The 18,403-nt window shown below is 40.3% G+C and overlaps 1 protein-coding gene across 5 annotated transcripts; it reads right to left on the bottom strand.

Moving 5' to 3' along the window:
- Positions 1 to 945: 945 nt before the first annotated feature.
- On the bottom strand, positions 946 to 17,196 carry srrm1 (serine/arginine repetitive matrix 1). 5 transcript variants are annotated; one of them, XM_061696571.1, is made up of 16 exons: positions 17,054 to 17,196; positions 13,793 to 13,882; positions 12,936 to 13,058; positions 8,547 to 8,717; positions 7,287 to 7,375; positions 6,978 to 7,202; positions 6,649 to 6,831; positions 6,448 to 6,564; positions 6,119 to 6,330; positions 4,616 to 4,702; positions 4,423 to 4,558; positions 4,235 to 4,321; positions 3,081 to 3,521; positions 2,212 to 2,398; positions 1,874 to 2,047; positions 946 to 1,723 (listed from the first exon to the last, which is right to left on the bottom strand). In XM_061696571.1, exons 1-16 carry the CDS (start codon positions 17,072 to 17,074, stop codon positions 1,613 to 1,615), a joined length of 2,454 nt encoding a protein of 817 aa, XP_061552555.1. In that variant the 5' UTR covers positions 17,075 to 17,196; the 3' UTR covers positions 946 to 1,612. The 5 variants fall into 5 exon arrangements, with proteins under 5 accessions (XP_061552555.1, XP_061552557.1, XP_061552559.1 ...); XM_061696573.1 differs by lacking the exon at positions 17,054 to 17,196 and adding an exon at positions 15,216 to 17,038; XM_061696572.1 differs by having other exon boundaries at positions 1,627 to 1,723; positions 1,888 to 2,047.
- Between the last annotated feature and the right edge of the window lie 1,207 nt (positions 17,197 to 18,403).

Genomic DNA, 18,403 nt, shown 5'->3' with positions numbered 1-18,403 from the left:
CAGTGAATGGACTGTGGTGTGCTCGCCCCGGATGTCCTGAGGTGGACATTAACGTGTCAAGAAAAATCATACGGCACACCACCAAACAAAATGGGCACACAAGTCACACAAGTGTATACAGTATACAAAATTTAATAAATTCTCAGTGCACACCTGATTCGCATTGTGCCACAGCTATAATTTTTATAATTTTAACTAAACACGATTTCCAGTTGATTTTGACTAGTCTTTAAGTCTACAAATGTAGTTGAGAAAACTATTAATTTGTTGAGAAAACTATTAATTTGTGTATCAGTATTTTATCTAGTACTAAATCATCCAACCTGTATGGTGCTTGATAGTTTACTTAGCGGTGAAAACCATTCAAAAAAAACAAATGATTCCCCCAAAGATGGTAATTGTGTTTTGACAAAGGTAATAATCCAAACTTTTCTAATAATGTGCCATAATTATTTACCCCCCAAAAAGGCATCAAACGGATTCATGTCTTTTCATTTGTTAAAATAAATTGGGAAATTCTGAAGATAAAAAAACAAAAGCATCTGCAGACTCAATTCACTAAAACTACAGAATATAAGGACATAAAACTCTCCTAAATGTAATGGTGAAAGGTAATGTATTGTGCTAAACAGCACATCTTCCAAATATTTATTATGAATTTAAGACGTTTTATTCTAAAACATGAGGTGGTCACAAGTTAGTACTCCGACACCACCACGACTTATTCAGACAATTCGTTTTTGGCTATATGTAGGAAAGTAATATTTATTGGTTTTGATTTCAAACTTTTTAAAGCAATATTTGGGTGTCAAGAGTCAACTTCACCTAATTTAAATCATTAAAAAAATATCAATTCAATAATTTACCTAGCTACTTTGTTTGACAATATCCCTCACAAAATGATAATGGCATTTTACAGATTCAATTTAAAACAAGGAAAAGAGATCCTACAAAAGGTTTTAATTTCTGAAAGGATGACAAGACAAATAAGGTGTACTAAATACGAAACAAAGCAGTCCCACATGGATTAGCTTGGTGCACGGATGTCAAAAAAGAAAAAAAAAGAAAGAAATTTGAGTTGGATAAATTATAACATCCTTTTTGAACAAGCCACAAAAACCAACTGGTAAATACAATTGTGCACAATTGTGCACTGCTATGAGGACATTTTTTTTTTTTTTTTTTTTTTTTTCTTAAACAGTAGTGACACTGCTCTGACTTGGAAGGGTAACAGAACCACATAACTGTGCAGCTTTTCATCTAAATGCCATAACCTGTGGTTCATGCACATCATTAACAGTCGTTGCACATGCAATCACTTCTGAAAAGGAAACTACTTTTGGTTTTGGGAAGAAAACATCTTGAAATTAACCCCTCAATTTTTATGTTCCCATGCTAATCAATTTAGTAGGTATGGACAACAAGCTTTTTACAGTTTAGCTGGTAGGCTGACAAATCACACAAAAGCAATGCCTCAAAATGTACCAAATCTGTAAAAAGAAAAAAAGAACTCAAAATTAACAGTTTGTACATTCTAAATTGAATCAGGTTGATCACAAACATCAAGGTTAATGTGAAAAGGGTTAGGAGGCGGAAGGGGGAGCCTTGAGATTTAGGACATCTGTGAGGGAGACACCTGGGCCTTCCTCATGGAGCGCAGGGCCTTCTCTCTCAGATGTTTCTCCAGGTCATCCAACGTGTCCTCCACTTCACTCTCTGATTCCTGAAAAAAGAACAACCAGTAGTTATTTTTACTAAATGAGGCAGCACATTTTGCCAGACAGACAACAATACATCTACTTCGATGTTCTAAGCCGTTTACTAAAGAGTCATCAGAAAACCTCCGTTGCTAAAGATGACAAACAGACATAACCTTTCTTGATTCACCATCTTCATCCCCACCCTGGTTCTGCTGGGTCTCTCCAGATCCTGCGTTGCCACTCTTCTCCTTCTTGTGCTTCTTGTGCTTCTTGTGCTTCTTCTCCTTCTTATGCTTCTTCTCCTTCTTCTTCTTCTTCTTCTTGGCACTGCCATCAACATCTGAATTCTGCAACCCAACACATAATCCAATTATAAGGGCCTCTAGAAATTAAGAGAACAATGATTTATTCAATTTGAGAACAGCACAGACTTAATAAACGTCCCACTAGCTCTGACACAGAATTTGGCAATAGCAATTACCCTTTAAAAATAATCAACATATTAGAATACCTTGCTGGGTGATCGGCTGCCAGAGCCACTGCTGGCCTTTCTGGCTGGTGGCGGGGACGCACTAGCAGATCGAGACGGTGAGGGGGAGGCAGATGTGGGGGCTGGGTGTTTCACAGCAGCTGGTTGAGGAGAAAGGGATCGAGATCTGGAGGAAACTCTTCTCAAAGGCTGAGGGCTCGAAGAAAGTCTGTAAAGAGCAATGACATTGACATGACCGAGTACGTTTCCATCCACAAATCATTCGGGTTACTGTTAAGCTTAATTAAACAGGGTTTTCATAGTTAACACTCACATTTACTATTTTCCATTACAGTAATAAGTGGAAAAGTTAGTCTAGTACAATAAATACTGTGTTTGCCTGGCAGGGTTTTTTTTTTTTCCCGTCATGGGCAAACAAAATGCATGATGCATATAAATGTAACGATTGATTGAAGACATGCACACTAAGAACCCATGTCATCAAACATGACAGTAACTATTTGTCACCATTTAAATCAGCAGACTGACTGATTAGAAGTTTGAAGACACCTATGATGCCAGTTAGACACACTTTAGTTTAAGGTGTCTATGGTCAAATTATTTTTAAAATTTTGCTCGATGTAGCGACATTTTTATACAGGCCTGTTTCATTTGTTACTTTTTAAATTATGTTGAACCAGAATTCAAACGCAATGCCTGATTTTCACTGGTTAATTGTCTGTTAATTGCTATAACCTTTGGCAGTTTCAAGTTGTTTCCATGACCCTTGTGACTTTTTCTTTTGTTAGCAGAGCATTACCAATAATTTTGTCCATCTGCGTATACATACTACATTACACAAGCCAATCATGTTACTGAACCAAAAAAGCCACAAGTGGTGACTTATTTACCCGTGGTTGCTGCGCGGCTCTGGGGTGCGGGAGACTCTTCGGATAGGTTTTTCACTGTGTGATGGTGAGTGTCTCCGCTGGTTGGAGGATTCAAACTGTCTTACAGGACTGTTGGAACCTCTGTTAATGCGACTGCGGTTTGCAGGGGACTGGGAGCGCCGATTGGCTGCTACAGGAGGGGATCGTGCATCTCGACTTGGCCGGACAGAAGAGGTCATGGGGCTTCTTCTGTGTCTGGGCGGGGATGTTGACGAGGGAGGCGTGCGCCTCCGCTGAGCAGGAGAACTTCTGCGTTTTGGCGATCTAGATGGACGGCGTTTGTGCCCTGGTGAAGCACGTCTAGCAGGAGAGTTAGATAATTTCCTCTTCTGAGGCGGTACAGGGCTGTAGCGACGCTGGATGGGAGGAGAATAACGTCTGCGGGAAGGTGGGGAAGGAGACCTGCAGAGCACCATAGACATTTAGAATATAGATTTACTGGCATTTGTACAGGAACAGAGGATTACAGGTAACACTAATTATTTTGTAATTATTTAAGACCCTGTATAATAAATTCAGATTCCTAAATACGTTGTTTGAAGAGAATTGCTGAAAACAGTTTTTCACCATTTCAGTTTTTCTAATTTCTTTGGCGTGGCTAAAACGGGGTCCCGTGACCCACCTGGGCTCCTGGCATGAGTCACCCTTTCGTTCGCATCAGCCCCATTGCTTTGCCCATTTCTTCCACTACAGCATGCCGTTGGCCAGCTAGCACTGCTTACTCCCTGAAAACTCATCTTCCTTTGATACCACAATTTACAGAAACAGCTCATTGTTGTTTATTTCGGCTACCCTAATATGTTGGAATGTAACACTTCGTGGATATATAATCACCAGGACGTAAGCACTCAACTTTCATGTAGTGTAAGTCACAAACTGAATAATGTGTTTAATAAAAATAGATTTTCCCTGATGCGTCTGTTAACAGACATGCAAACACCAAAGGCATGAAAAATCTGTTAACATATACCAAACCGAATACTGCCACCACAAAACAGAGATACGAACCGAACCGTGAATTTTGTGAATGGTTCCACTCCTATTAAAGACTTTGAAAAAGGAAGTACAGTATATAAAATCTCTACGGATACTGAGTATTATGAATAATTCAATACCTTCGTCTTGGTGAAGGGGTCCTGCGACGTCTTGGGGGAGTAAGAGAACGGCGCCTGCGTGCACCAGGAGATGGTGAACGTCTTTTCCTGAAAGTCAAATACAACAACAACAAAAAAACAAAAAAAAGAGTCAAATTAACTTTCCTTAGTGAACCAAAATAATCTGCATATATCATAATGTGTCTGACCTAGGAGAGGCCTCTCTCTGTCGCCTTCTCGGGGAAGGAGTGTGGCTACGCCTCCTCTTAACATCACCGTTTCTGGCACCTGGTCCTCCCTTTGGTCTCTTGGATGCTTCCTCATCTGAGGAAGAAGATCCTGAATCTGAAACCAAAAAGATTCTTTAGGGCTGTAGGGCTGGCTGAGTGAAATTTATCGTACCTGAAGATGACTCCTGATTCTGTCTACGATATTGTCGTCTCTGCTGCACAGAATCTGCAGTTGCGCCTCTCTCGTTTTTATCTTCCTCTGAAATATAGAGTATAAAATGTCCCATCAGTGATAAGTCACCATGAAAAAGTATTGTCATCTTTCTGAAAACAGATTTTAATATTGTGAACGGATTTTCACATTTTAACTAGAGGTACATTCACACTACTAAGTGGGCTTGGAACCTCGAGCAAACTTATGACTGGATGATTGATGCATCTTCAATTGACCATTTTTCTACCTGACTGTTCAATTATTAAACTAAACAACAACTTTATTTATTATATTACAACATTTACCGTCATTTCTCAAGTTTTCCCCCACCAAAAAAATTGTCAAGTCAATAGTGCGCATTATACATGGGTATAGGGGCAAATGGGAAAAAACTCACATTTTATAAATGTATGCTGCCATCTAGTGGTTATGAAAAAGCTGTACACTTTCATTCCAAAATGCCACCGCCACCTAGTGGTTATAAAAAAAGGTGAAGCCTACACTTTCATTCCAATATGAGAGGTACGTATGACTGCATATATGTCCAGTTGTGCTCATAAGTTTACATACCCTGGCAGAATTTGTGAAATGTTTTTTTTTAAATAAGACTGATGACTGAACAAAAACCATCATTAATTTCTTTATGGTTGTGTTTTGTTTAATAATACTTTTCTGATATGGTTCACGTTTAATTTAAATCCCATTGAAATAAAAATTTTGCCTGGTCCTTCATGTTTTCTTTCAAGAATTGAACCCATCTTACAAATTCTGCCTGGGTAATCAAACATATGAGCACAACTGTGTGTTTTCTAATTTACTAAATAAAAGTAGGGCTGTGAATTTCAAAATAAGAGCAAGTAAATACAAAACAAAAAAGGATTACGTGTTCAAATAAAGTGCTTAACTTAAGAATAATTCTTTGAAAAAAACTAACAAAATACAGATAATACTTCATGTTTTGATCATATTGGTAGAAGCAAAATCATGCATTGAAAAAATGCATGACACATAGGTTTTCCAGAATTTTGAGGTCAACTTTGGGGGTGAGTATTATACATGGGTGCACGTTATACACGAGAAATTACGGGATCTATTTTATGAAATTATAAAAGTTGTTCAACAACTGATTACTTTTTTTCTTGCATGATTCATTTGCCCAAAACTGTATGACCTGCACAATAGGAGTATATGCAATATAAGGTTTAACATACTTTTTTCCCTTACAAAGAGATTTATTAATTTAAAATTTTATTATCGACACTTTAATAATAACTTCAACAAAATTGAAAAGATCTAATGTACTTTTTCTAACATACAAAATTTACAATGGGTTTCAAATGAAACTGCGACCTGTGTTTTCCGCACATTTGTTTATGCTCCACAAACACCTAAGAATCTATTGTATCGCCTAATTGGACATAATTACCATAGAAGGAAAGCAAGCAAGGTTGAAGCTCTTACCAGAGGATCTGGGAGGGGACAACGAACCTCTGCCCCTTCTGACGTGTGGTGATGGTGATCGCCTGTCTTTCCTAGGACTAGGGCTTATAGAGGCATCAGGAAAGTGGGGCTGTTTTCGTAGAGGCGTGTTGGATATTTTTTTCAGTATTTTTTTAGGTGAGCGAGAGCGTGAGGAGCTGCTGCCAGAGGATGAAGCAGAGCGAGATCGTCTCCTGTAGGACATACACAATTAGACCCACAGATGGCATAACCCATGGAAATAAATCAGTAAAACTGAGTATTTAGGATATATATTTTCAGAACGTTACAAAGCATTATCAATGACTAACCTCCGGACAGGAGAACGCCTGGGTCTGGTTCTGGAGCTGGGGGGGGCTCGTCTGGGTGGGCTTCTTCGACGTGGAGACCTTCTTCTGGGACTCTGCCTTCTACGTGGAGAGTAAGATCTGAAAGAGGTTAGAGTATAATTCGGGTTACCTATGACAAGTCTTGAAGGAAACTCAACATAACATTACATGATGGAAAATAACCTTGAACGGGAGCGCCGTTTGCGGTGGCGGGAATGAGATCGGGAGCGGCGCTGAGGTCTTTCCTTTCTACTATCCTTCTCCCTTTCCCTGGACTTGGGCCTTTCTTCATTCTTATTTTTCTCATGCGGCATCTCCTTGTCTTCAGTCACTGAGTCTGCTTTCGCCATCTCCACAACAGTTTCACTAGAAGAAAGAAGGCAAGTTTTATTTTGATCATTAGATTATTAATGTAACGTAAAGGCATATTGTGAATACTAATTCCATTGTGGCATCTTACTTTTAGCACAAATGTAAATGAAGAAAAAGATACAAGCAGTTTCAACGCTTACCTGGTGGAAGACGCTTCTTGGATGATTGGTTCTGGCATGGCACTTCCTGAAGTGTCAGGCTCCATTGGCTGCTCCACAGGTTTTGTGGACAGCTGCATCAAGGGTGGAGGAGGTGAACTCCCACCAGGTAAATTAGCTTTACGTCTTGGGGAGCGTGAGGGGCTACGTTTCCTTTCCCGCCTCACTGGAGACCTACGTCGTGGCGATGGGGACCTCGTCTTCCGTCTGGATACAGGAAAGGTTAACAGTGAGTAGGATCAAACAAACTATGCTACATTCAGCTACCTTTTAGAAGAAGGACTGTGTTACCTTCTCGGGCTCTTGGACTGAGCCCTCTCTCTTGAATCTTTTTTGTCTTCCTCCAACTTCTTCAGAGAGGCAAGCTTCTCCTGCTCAATCTATATGAGGAGACGAAACTCTATTGACACCTGACAACTGAGCCTCTTAAGTTTTTATTTGTGGTCAAAAATGTATTCAAGGTTAGTGAGTATGTGCAATTTTGGGAACATACAACATGTGAGATCATCAGACTGTACAGCATTTCATGTAACACCATCACAAAACATTTGTCATATTTGTCTCTGACCAAACCATATCAACTAGTGCTGCATGATATTGGAAACAAATGACAGCTATTTTTTTGGGGGGGGGGGGGGGGCATTTTTTTACACGAAGTAGTTCAAAGCTTGGGTCATCGTTACAAAAAATGAACTCTGCTCATAGTTCATAATTTTCATTTTCACCGGTCCCAAAACAACCGAGTTCATAGTTCCTTTTCTCCTTTTTTTCCCCCCAATATGTTGCTGACGGGCTATTACCCTCAAAATATTGGTATTTCATTTTCTGATTGTTGTCACCCATTCAGTCCAGACTAGTAGCCAGCTGCAGCTTTCAGCCTACAATCTCAAAAACGACTTTTTTTTTTTTTTTTTTTTTTTTTTTAAATAAGGAATCAAAAACGGGGCTTTTGTCTTTGATGGGCAAACAAAAACACACAACAAAGTATGACACGAATGATGGAGATAATAATAGTAACTGAACTCCTAGCAGGTCTGGCAGACTACCGGCATATTATCAATGTATCTATTCTTATTTTTCTTATATTGCAAAACAAAATTAATTCCATATTATCACAGTGTGATCGTACAGTGTTTTAACTAAAGCATTCTGATACAAATAACTTTCGTAGAAATACATTTCTACAATTACGTACTGCATTACAAAAGAACACATTCACTCCCATTTACGCAATGGCCCTGAACACACCTCGCGCAGCTGCCACATGCCTGTCGAGTTTCATTCTTAAAGCGAAATAGGAAATGCAGGATGTGTACATTATTTTAATCTTTCGAGCATATCCAAACAGAACCCTCTGCTGGTCACTTTTACAATTAGTTACTTCACTGTATATTACAGTATACCAACATCGCAGTAGACCCTGCAATGTGGCTACTTGTCACATGTACATCGCAATGAAGATGTTCAAACAAAATATCGTGCAGCCCTAAGGTTAACACATCAGCATTTTAGTTAACAAACTCACTATGCCTATTAAACGTTTAATCTCACCTGTCTCTGCTTGATTTCTTCCTTCTTCTGCTCCAAAAATGCAGTTGGGATGCCAGCAATGTTCTCCTGGGCACTCAGCAACAGGGGCCAGAGGTCTCTCATGAACTCTCTAGCATTTTTCCCATTCAGGAAACCAGTCAAGTTAATCTGCATCATCTTGCTATCCGGATGCTGCAAAACACACGAAGCAGGGGAGAGAGAGCGAGAGAGAAAACATTGCTATTGAAATAATGGAACAAAAAATACATAATTAAGAGGTAGGATCCCTCAATTAGGAGTGCCTACCTGTCATTTCTCACAAACTATACCTGTGATTGTCGATATCTGCACAACAATACTAAAATTCATAAAATCCTAGTCCCTTAGTGCAGTGTTTCTCAACCAAGGGTCCGTGGTGTAATTGCAAGGAGTCCGTCAAAATAAAGTATCTTTTTAAAAAACATTATTTTACTCAAATGTGACACGTTTACAGCCCTAAACTGTAGAAGGTAAGAGGACTTTTTTTTCTCTAATTCCATCTATTTCACAAGTGTAATTCATTTTATTTGAATAGAGATCTCGCTCCCATTCACATTAAGTTACTGCATGGAGTTGTTAATACAAACTTAACATGATCTGCATTCTTTGAAATTATGACCCCCCTACCATTTTAGTGAGCACATACCATTCATTTCATAATAAAGCTTTTATTGTTAAACATCATCTGCAGAAAAGTGCTGTGGGAAAACTCCTGAATGTGCAAGGTTCTGATCATCCCCCCCACACGTATTTTTAAATCTACTGCATAACCATCCACCTATCCATCCATTTTCTACCGCTTATCCAAGGTCGGGTCACGGGGGCAGTAGCTTTAGCAGGGATGCCCAGACTTCTCTCTCCCCAGCCACTTCATCCAGCTCTTCCGGGCAGATCCCGAGGCGTTCCCAGGCCAGCCGAGAGATGTAGTCTCTCCAGCGTGTACTGGGTCGTCCCCGGGGTCTCCTCCTGGTGGGATGTGCCCAGAACACCTCACCAGGAAGGAGCCCGGGAGGCATCAGAATCAGATGCCCCATCCACCTCATCTGGCTCCTCTCGATGTGGAGGAGCAGCGGCTCTAGTGTGAAATCCTCCCGGATGACCAAGCTTCTCACCCTCTCTCTAAGGGAGAGCCCGGACACCCTGCGGAGGAAACTCATTTTGGCCGCTTGTATCCGGGATCTTGTTCTTTCGGTCACGACCCACACCTCGTGACCATAGGCGAGGGTAGGAACATAGATCCACCGGTAAATTGAGAGCTCCTTCTTTACCACAACGGACCGATACAAAGTCCGTATCACTGCAGACGCTGCACCGATCTGTCTGTCGATCCCCCGTTCCATTCTTCTCACACTCGTGAACAAGACCCCAATATACTTGAACTCCTCCACTTGGGGCAGGATCTCATCACAGACCTGCAGAGTGCACGCCACCCTTTTCTGACTGAGGACCATGGTCTTCTCATCGCAGCCGCTTCACACTCAGCTGCAAACTGCTCCAGTGAGAGTTGGAGATCACGGATGGATGAAGCCAACAGAACCGCATCACCTGCAAAAAGAATAGATCCAATACTGTGGCCACAAACCAGACCCCCTCTATACCTCGGCTGCAGCTTGAAATTCTGTCCATAAAAGTTCTGAACAGAATCGGTGACAAAAGGGTAGCCTTGGCGGAGTGCAACCCTCACCTGAAACGAGTCCGACTTACTGCCGGATTTTGGACCAAACTCTGACTCCGGTCGTACAGGGACCCAACAGCCCGTATCAGGGGGTTCGGTAACCCATACTCCCGAAGCACCCCCCACAGGACACGGTTGAACGCCTTCTCCAAGTCCACAAAACACATGTAGACTGGTTGGGCAAACTCCCATGCACCCTCGAGGACCCTGCTGAGGGTGTAGAGCTGGTCCACTGTTCCACGGCCAGGACGAAAACCACACTGTTCCTCCTGAATCTGAAATTCGTCAAACCCCTCTCGAGAGGACTGGTACCAGAGCCCAAGCTGTGTGTGGAGGCGAGTCAGACTATATCTTGTCGGAACTTCTCGAGCTCACACACCAGCTCAGGGTCCTTCCCTGCCAGAGGTGACATTCCACATCCCTAGAGCCAGCTTCTGTTGCCAGGGATCGGATCGCCAAGGTCCCTGCCTTCGGCGACCGTCCAGCTCGCACTGCACCCGACCCCTACCACAGGTGGTGAGCCCATGGGAAGGGGGACCCACGTTACCCTTTCGAGCTGTGCCCGGCCGGGCCCCATGGGTGCAGGCCCAATGACCCTAGGAGCTTAGTTGTCTGGGGCTTCACGCCCCTGGTAGGATCACCCATGGCAAACAGGTCCTTGGCAAGGGACCAGACAAAGCACGGCGAAAAGACTCCTATGATGAAAAATATAAGTGGATCGAGGTTTCCCTTGCCCGGACGCGGGTCACCGGGGTCCCCTTCTGGAGCCAGGCCTGGAGGTGGGGCTCGAAGGAGAGCGCCTGGTGGCTGGGCCTACTGCATAACCATTCTATTACATATTTCTAAAAGGTACTACAAAAAAATGCAGTTACATATTTCTGTTAACACTGCATAAATATCCTATTGTGGTATGCTGTTTTGTTCTGGGTTACAACTAAAAGCTCATTTACCTCAAACGCTACTTAAAGGCCATAATGCTATTTAAAATGCAGTTCCTGCTGTTTCTATGAAATTGCACCCCTACCCCCGCAGATCAGGGGGGTCAGGGTCGATCAAAAATATGCAGGGGGTCCTGGAGCCCAAAAAGGTTGGGAACCACTGCATTACTGGACTCTATGAGTTTAATTTGAACTCCAACTCAAAACTGTTTTCTGAAGTGTGACAGCTAGCTAATCAAAACGTGCATGCAATATTACTATCATGTTCCAATTGGTGCTCCTACATATGTATACACAGAGTAGTATATACAGAAGAAACGATCATATCTTGTGTTTGACATTTAAGTAATGTAATACTTATTTGTCCCTTCCCATCCCACATTCCATTGTACAGTCTCCCCATAGTCTACAACTTCAGGAGTTTAACAAATAGCCACAATACAGAGTGCATTAAAACCCAACACTTTTAAGTACAGTTCCGGTGTCTTCAGTGAGTCCCATGGGATCAGTGGGCATGGAGCTCCCTTGGCTTGCTTCCGCCTCACTACTGCTTGAGAATCAACCACCTTGAGCTTAATGTTATATCATTTATCTAAATTGCAAGAGACGAACAAGCAATAATGAGTACAGAGCAACACAAAAAAAAGGTGTTATTCAACAATGTCAATTCAATTATCTCTTACCATGGGCTAGTTGTAGTACCATTTAACTTAGCAAATCTAGCCAGTGCTAAAATATGCACACATTAATATATGGTTAATTGTATCCTAATAAAAAATATAGCTAAGTAGAAGACTGACAACAGACCACCAAAATTTAGGAATTTCAATGTTAATGCAGCTTCTCTCCTCTAATGGGCAGACAACGTGACAAAGCAACTTGCTTAGATTTCATATTTACTATTTTAAAATGTTACTTTTAATTATAGGATAATAACATGCACAGTCTACCCCTTAAGTGTACATTACAGTATTCCGAGTGACTAATTCCAAACTAAAAGCCAGCATAGCTAAATTAATAAATTAATCAATTAAAAAAATTTCTGAAGTCTGAGGATTCATGGACATGAATGAGCTAACGTAAGATGAGTGATGTTTTGTCATTAGATAATACAGTGCCTATTGGGTTGGGTATACAATACATGATGTGATCAGACACACCCATCTGTATCACAACCAGGACAAAAATACATGAGACTCAATTGGAAGTCAGTTGAAATCATTCTGGCTTCATGCTAAATTAGGTTAAAATGTTACGCTTCAAAGTTAGTTATCTATCACACTTGCCTTAAGACGTGCCTACAACTTCAACTGCATATTAAGGGATCTGGACAATTGAATGAGCTGAATAGTCCTTATGGCATTTTTCAGGTGTGTCTATCACTGGCATAATAATGATCCCTGTATATAACTCACCTCAAAACACACACTGCATCATGAAGGGAGAGTTGGGCTCAGTGACTTTGGGCTCAGGAGAGAGCTAATTAGGTGTTGGTGCTATACTTCTGATGCAAGGTATAACATCCATATTGGTTCAGGCCTTTTAAATCATAAATCACATCATAATTAGAAGTATGCTGAATAAAGTCACGTTGTTACATAACAGCAAAACATTATGTTGTAATCATACATACCAATTGCTAATTTATCCACTCAATTAGAGCACAATTTGACAATTTCCCTTCTTTAATGAGAAAGCACTTCCCTCAAATACACAGTTTTGCAAAAACAAACAAGTAACCGCAATTAAAAACATTACCTTTTCATCAAGCTGGTTAAATATGAACTCTATGACGACATCATCCTCGAAGCCCAAAATCTCTGTCACTCGTTGAGTAATCCATGGCTTTATGACTTCCAGGTTTACTTTGGTCATATCCACCTAAAAGCAATGACAATGACATCATTCAAAACAAGATTTGATTTTTGTTTATCGCTTCTGGGATTTTCCTTACTTCTGATAACAACCAAGCTTTCAAATATTTGTTTTTTTACTCCAGCATGTTTTTGTCCACGTCATTAACATGCATCAACTTCCACTTCCATTCGTCAAAACATATGTACTGTAAACCTGATAACGAATTAACAAATTATTTTAAATGTGCAGCAATTTGCTGGTGTGTGTGTGTGTGTATATATATATATATATATATATATATATACGCATGTCTGTTGTCAAACTCCAGCTCTCTCTCAGACTTTACTCATGTGGAGTTGTAAGTGAGGTAAAGCGACAATTCAGACGAAATAGTTGCTGTTTGGCTTTTTACAATGGGCGCCATGTCAAATTTTCAGCCCAACTGCCTTCCACTGAGCTCCTTGTCATACAGAATACAATGTGGATATGATTCCACTCATGCTGACTGTTTCTTAGTAGCTATTAAACTCGCTCATGGCTTTTTTGAAAATTAGTCGCTAAAGGGGTCGGACAAAGTGGTTAAATTGGCAACACTGGCTCTGCTTTTGCAAACTAGCGCCTATATTAAAAAAAACATTTTTTAAAAATATCATCCTGAGCAATTAAGTCTAATGAATAGATTTCGCTCAGCTCTAGTGTAAATGCTAAGGTATCAATGACTCCAACAATAAATGATATAACAGGAAGATAGTACATACCTTCTTGTCGAGACATTCTGCAAATTTCAGCTGCTTTAACAGTTTCTTGTGCTTGTTGCTAAACCGGTTGTCTTGCTCCGCGCTCGTGCCCTGTAGAAACAAATTAACAAATGTTAGCTAATAACGCAAAGTCGGACAATGTGACAACCAGTGGTTGGTAGGTATGTGCTACATTTACCAAACTGTTTTAATATTTTGTACTTGTCGGAAAAGTTGCTAAATTTTAAATTTTACTTGAGCATTTTCGTGAAAAAGTTTTCCTTTTACTACATTGCGCTTTATGCTTGTATTTTTATCTATTTATTATCGCTTGCGCGATCTATTTGCCAGATAGACCTCTACCTGGGGGACTGCCACATGATTGTTTCACCAACCCAACGTAACCACTTGCGACGTTTGACTCCATTTCACCAAACGGAGCCAGGTAGTCACATGACCGCACACAAAGGGCTCATCTTATGTCTCTTAATTGCAACATTCCTCAAAACATTGAAAGCGACCCAGAAGTTGTTGTCACGCCGCCATTTTGAGGAGCGTTTCTATTAACTTAAGCATGCATGGAGGTCGACCTAACCTACCTCCCACCAGAAATTACATAAAGGAGATAAGGAGATTGACCGAGGAGCGAGCCGGGTTAGGTAGAAATTTTGTGATAATTGAGACGATCATTCCTCGATGATGTCGTTTCATGAAGACACACGACAAGGCTAAAAATAAACTAGCTTTTGGAGTCAAATATACTGTACACGGTGGCGACGCACAGTAAACGCCTTTTGTGGAGCCGATCAATGACGTCCTTGATCGATAGGCGAATTATGACATTAAAGCCGATCAGGATTTTTGGGGCCAAACACAGAGTTTAAAAAAACGATAACCGATCAGATTACAAGATGGAGGAATGTGTCTATTTAAATGACCTGTTCATTTACTGTATTTACTTGTGTACTTATTTGCTCCCAAAAATTATATTTACAATAAAAATGTATCTTTGTTAATCTATTTATGCCAGTGAGGCAGTGACAGACAGAACAAATGAATGGTCTTCTATTAGATGGCAGGAAGTAAATACAGTAATTAATGTAATCCACTTTTTGTGACATTTTGTTTGTTGGTGTGCCGTGAGATTTTTCAATTGTAAAATATGTTCCGTGGCTCCATAAAGGTTGGAAATCACTGCTCTAGTCAAATCGTGTATTCCAAATAGTCAGGTCAAACAAACATTACAACATGACAGAAATAACTTACTGTAATTACTTTATTGTAATTAAATTACTTCACCCACACCGAAACTTTATAGAGAATGATTCAACAGAACGGCGGCATGTTTACGTACAACCGTCAGTGCTAGCAGTAGCTTGCTAGGCTACATAACGTTTTGTTGCCTGCTTGCGAGCCGTATCATATTAAAAGTATGTGAACATACCTCAAGCAATCCTTAAACGAACGTCTTCTCCTGTCCTGAGCACCGGTGACCACCAACACACGTTTTTCCCCATTTTGTCCTTACAATACAGTCGGTGCGAATCACTCGTCGTCGCCACAGTAACGAGTGTATTCGGTCGCATTTGAGTTGACAAGATAAAGCCGAATGATCGTAAAAAACGGGATGCGGTGGTATCGGAATACAATATTGTATTGCAGTAGTCTGACATGACTAGAAGACAAATTTGTCTTCTAGTCTAGTCATTACGTGTTGCCTGTCTCAGACGTGTTGTCTGTACCACACCGCCAACATTTAAAAAAAAATTATTATTATTTTTTTAAATAACTTCATTGGCCATCAGATATTTACAGTACTATGTCAAAAGACATGCGACAAGGCAAAAAATAAACTAGCTTTTGGATTCAAATATACTGTGCACGATGGCGACGCAGAGTAAATGTCTTGCGGAGCCGATCTCGCCGAATAATGACATTAAAGCCGATCAGCATAAAATGCTAATTATCAGCCGATACCAATCAGGCCAATAAAATTGGTGTATAGTTGGAATTAGTGAAATTATAGGAGCCCAAAGACCCACACAGAAGTTTATAGTGACTTATTTACATGATGCACAGCAGAAACAACAGAAGAAAAAAAGTGCAATTTATTGTCAAGAGGCACAACACCCCTGCCCTCAAATTTAATCCGTTTACTTTACAGACTACAAAAAAAAAAAGAACAGCGATGTCATGTGCTGTCATCTGAGTCTCTTCACAAGTGTAGACAATTAAAATTAAGATCACTTTTGTGGCTGAAGTTATCTTAATTTGTTAGTTTATAAAGACTATTTAATCATTGTTTTTGTTAAAGTCATAATATTGGGCAGTATTTTAATTTGCACATTCCTAGTTGATCACATTTTCGTCTATTTGACACTCATGCTGATTTAAAAAGAAATTATTCACCAGTCACTCAGCACTTGAGTAGTGATTGTCCAATGAATACTAACTTACTCGATTATTTGGAAGACTACATTTTACTTTTACTTGAGTCAAGTTAAAAGTATAACAGCAGGCTTCATTTAAGGACGTTTTTTTGGCTACTCTATCCACCTCGTCACAGCACATCCAAGGCCCATCGGTATCTATTTGGAGGAAATATCCCAAAATTCAGACAAAATAATATTATTACCATATTTCCCACAACCCAAGTACTCGTTAGAAGATGAGCAGAGGTTGAAGTGACCGTGATCAGGTTAATTTATGGAGTTTGAACACATGACATTGATAGCAATAAGATAGCCTTAGCTAAATCCACGACTGGCTAAATTAGAAACTTATTGTGGCAAAAGGCGACGATGCAGCCGAGAGCATTCAACATGTGACATAGGACACGGGAACATATGTTCCATCGGTTTGGTTTTACGACAGACACGATAGCAACTTGTATTTTATCCGACGGTGTTGCTGCAACGCGCTCATGGAGACGGAAACGATGCACCGCCCGGGCGCCATCTTTATTAGCCGAGGCTAGTCGCTTCTCTGGAACCGGCTAACAAAGTTGAATGTCATTTTCATTCAGGTGTCACGTGAATTTAATTCCAAAAGCGATTAATAGTTATCCAATACCATGTTACAAGTTCTGCTTCGTTGGATAATCCCTGTCAGGAGAAGAGTGTAACCGAATATGTAGCAAATTGCATTGTTGCCTTGCACCAGTTGATAGTCGGTGCCCAAAACTACACTGTAACTCGATAGCGACCAGGCCAAATAACACGCTAGGAATATATCACGACAGAAAACCCTTTTCTACATCTACTACATTTCAGAGCAGCTTACGCGGAAGAACCCCGCGTCCATCGTTGACCAAATTAGATGTTAGAGGACCGCTGAGTGAAGACGTGTGGTGCTATGATGTTCTGTATTCAGCCTCGTGAAGAATGCGATCCTGCAGGACGACACATGCATTACATCCGCTCGAGTCGCCTTCCTAAAGGGAAGACCGCGATTCGTCCTCTTTCATGCCATGACATAACCAATACGTGTGCCGTTTCTTTATCCGTATTTGTCCTGCACTTTGGTACACATATAGTATATGACGGACTCATTAAAAGCGCGATCATTTTTTTGCTCCCTTGGTCTAAACAGATACCGTATGTATTTAGTTGCATGTTCAGGTTTCAATTTACCGAAAAAAAAACCGAAACCAAAATAACAAGGATTGATGCTGCACTTTGTGCTGCGTACGATTTCACACAAGTCGTACAATCGCATCAAGGGAACTCCGAACTGGGAATAACCTTTCATAGGTAACAATATTTTTAAAAACTCTTTAAAAACTGCCTGCCATGCTTTCGGTGAGATCCAGTTTGTTGAATTCTAGCTGAGCCTGTCGGCAGTAAATGATGTCACGTTTGAGCATTAACATAACATTTCCAACACATTTATCCCACTGCCAAAGCAAAACTCTTAAAAAAATAAATAAATAAAAATGAAAATAGCCATTTTTCTTTCTTTTTCGACAGTTTAAGTCAGCCCCCACCTTTCCCTATCTAGCTTTTTTTATTTTTAACTATTTATGTTGTACTGTGTGCAACTTTATCTTAATAGTACAAAAAAATGCGTGTCTTTTCATTTAATAATAATAATAAATCATTCCACTTGTAATGCTTTTTTCTAGAGACCCAAAGACACTTGACAGTTGCACACATTAAGCCTACCTATTTTTATTTTTTGTTTGCTCATTGTTTTGTCCATTGTTGCCTCCAGACAACGCATGCCAATCTTATGGTGAAATACAAAAATCTCACGATATGTATTTTATTATTGGGTTGAAAAATGTTGATTTACTTTTTACTTTTTCATCTAAGTACAATTATAGGAGTGTACTTTTGTACTTAAATAAGGGAGTGGCTTCGGTACTTTAGTGTTAGGGTTACTTTTAGTAGAGTAGATTTTTTTCCACAAGTATCAGTACTTTTACTTAAGTATTGAATACCAGTACTAACCAGATGTCACTATTTTCAAGTCCTGGAGGTTCACGGAATTTCTACCTGTCAACCATGTACGATCCTCCATACTTGGTGGATCTTGTGTCTTTTCGTCATCCTGTTGTTGTTTGCTGACCGCCTTTTACATGAGATTAAATACCAAAGGCGATAGAGTTGCCTCTTCTGTGGATTTCTTTAA

The sequence above is a fragment of the Phycodurus eques genome, chromosome 14 (assembly GCF_024500275.1).
Source record: "Phycodurus eques isolate BA_2022a chromosome 14, UOR_Pequ_1.1, whole genome shotgun sequence".
Lineage (NCBI taxonomy): Eukaryota > Metazoa > Chordata > Actinopteri > Syngnathiformes > Syngnathidae > Phycodurus > Phycodurus eques.
This window is presented reverse-complemented; position numbering and strand designations above follow the sequence as displayed.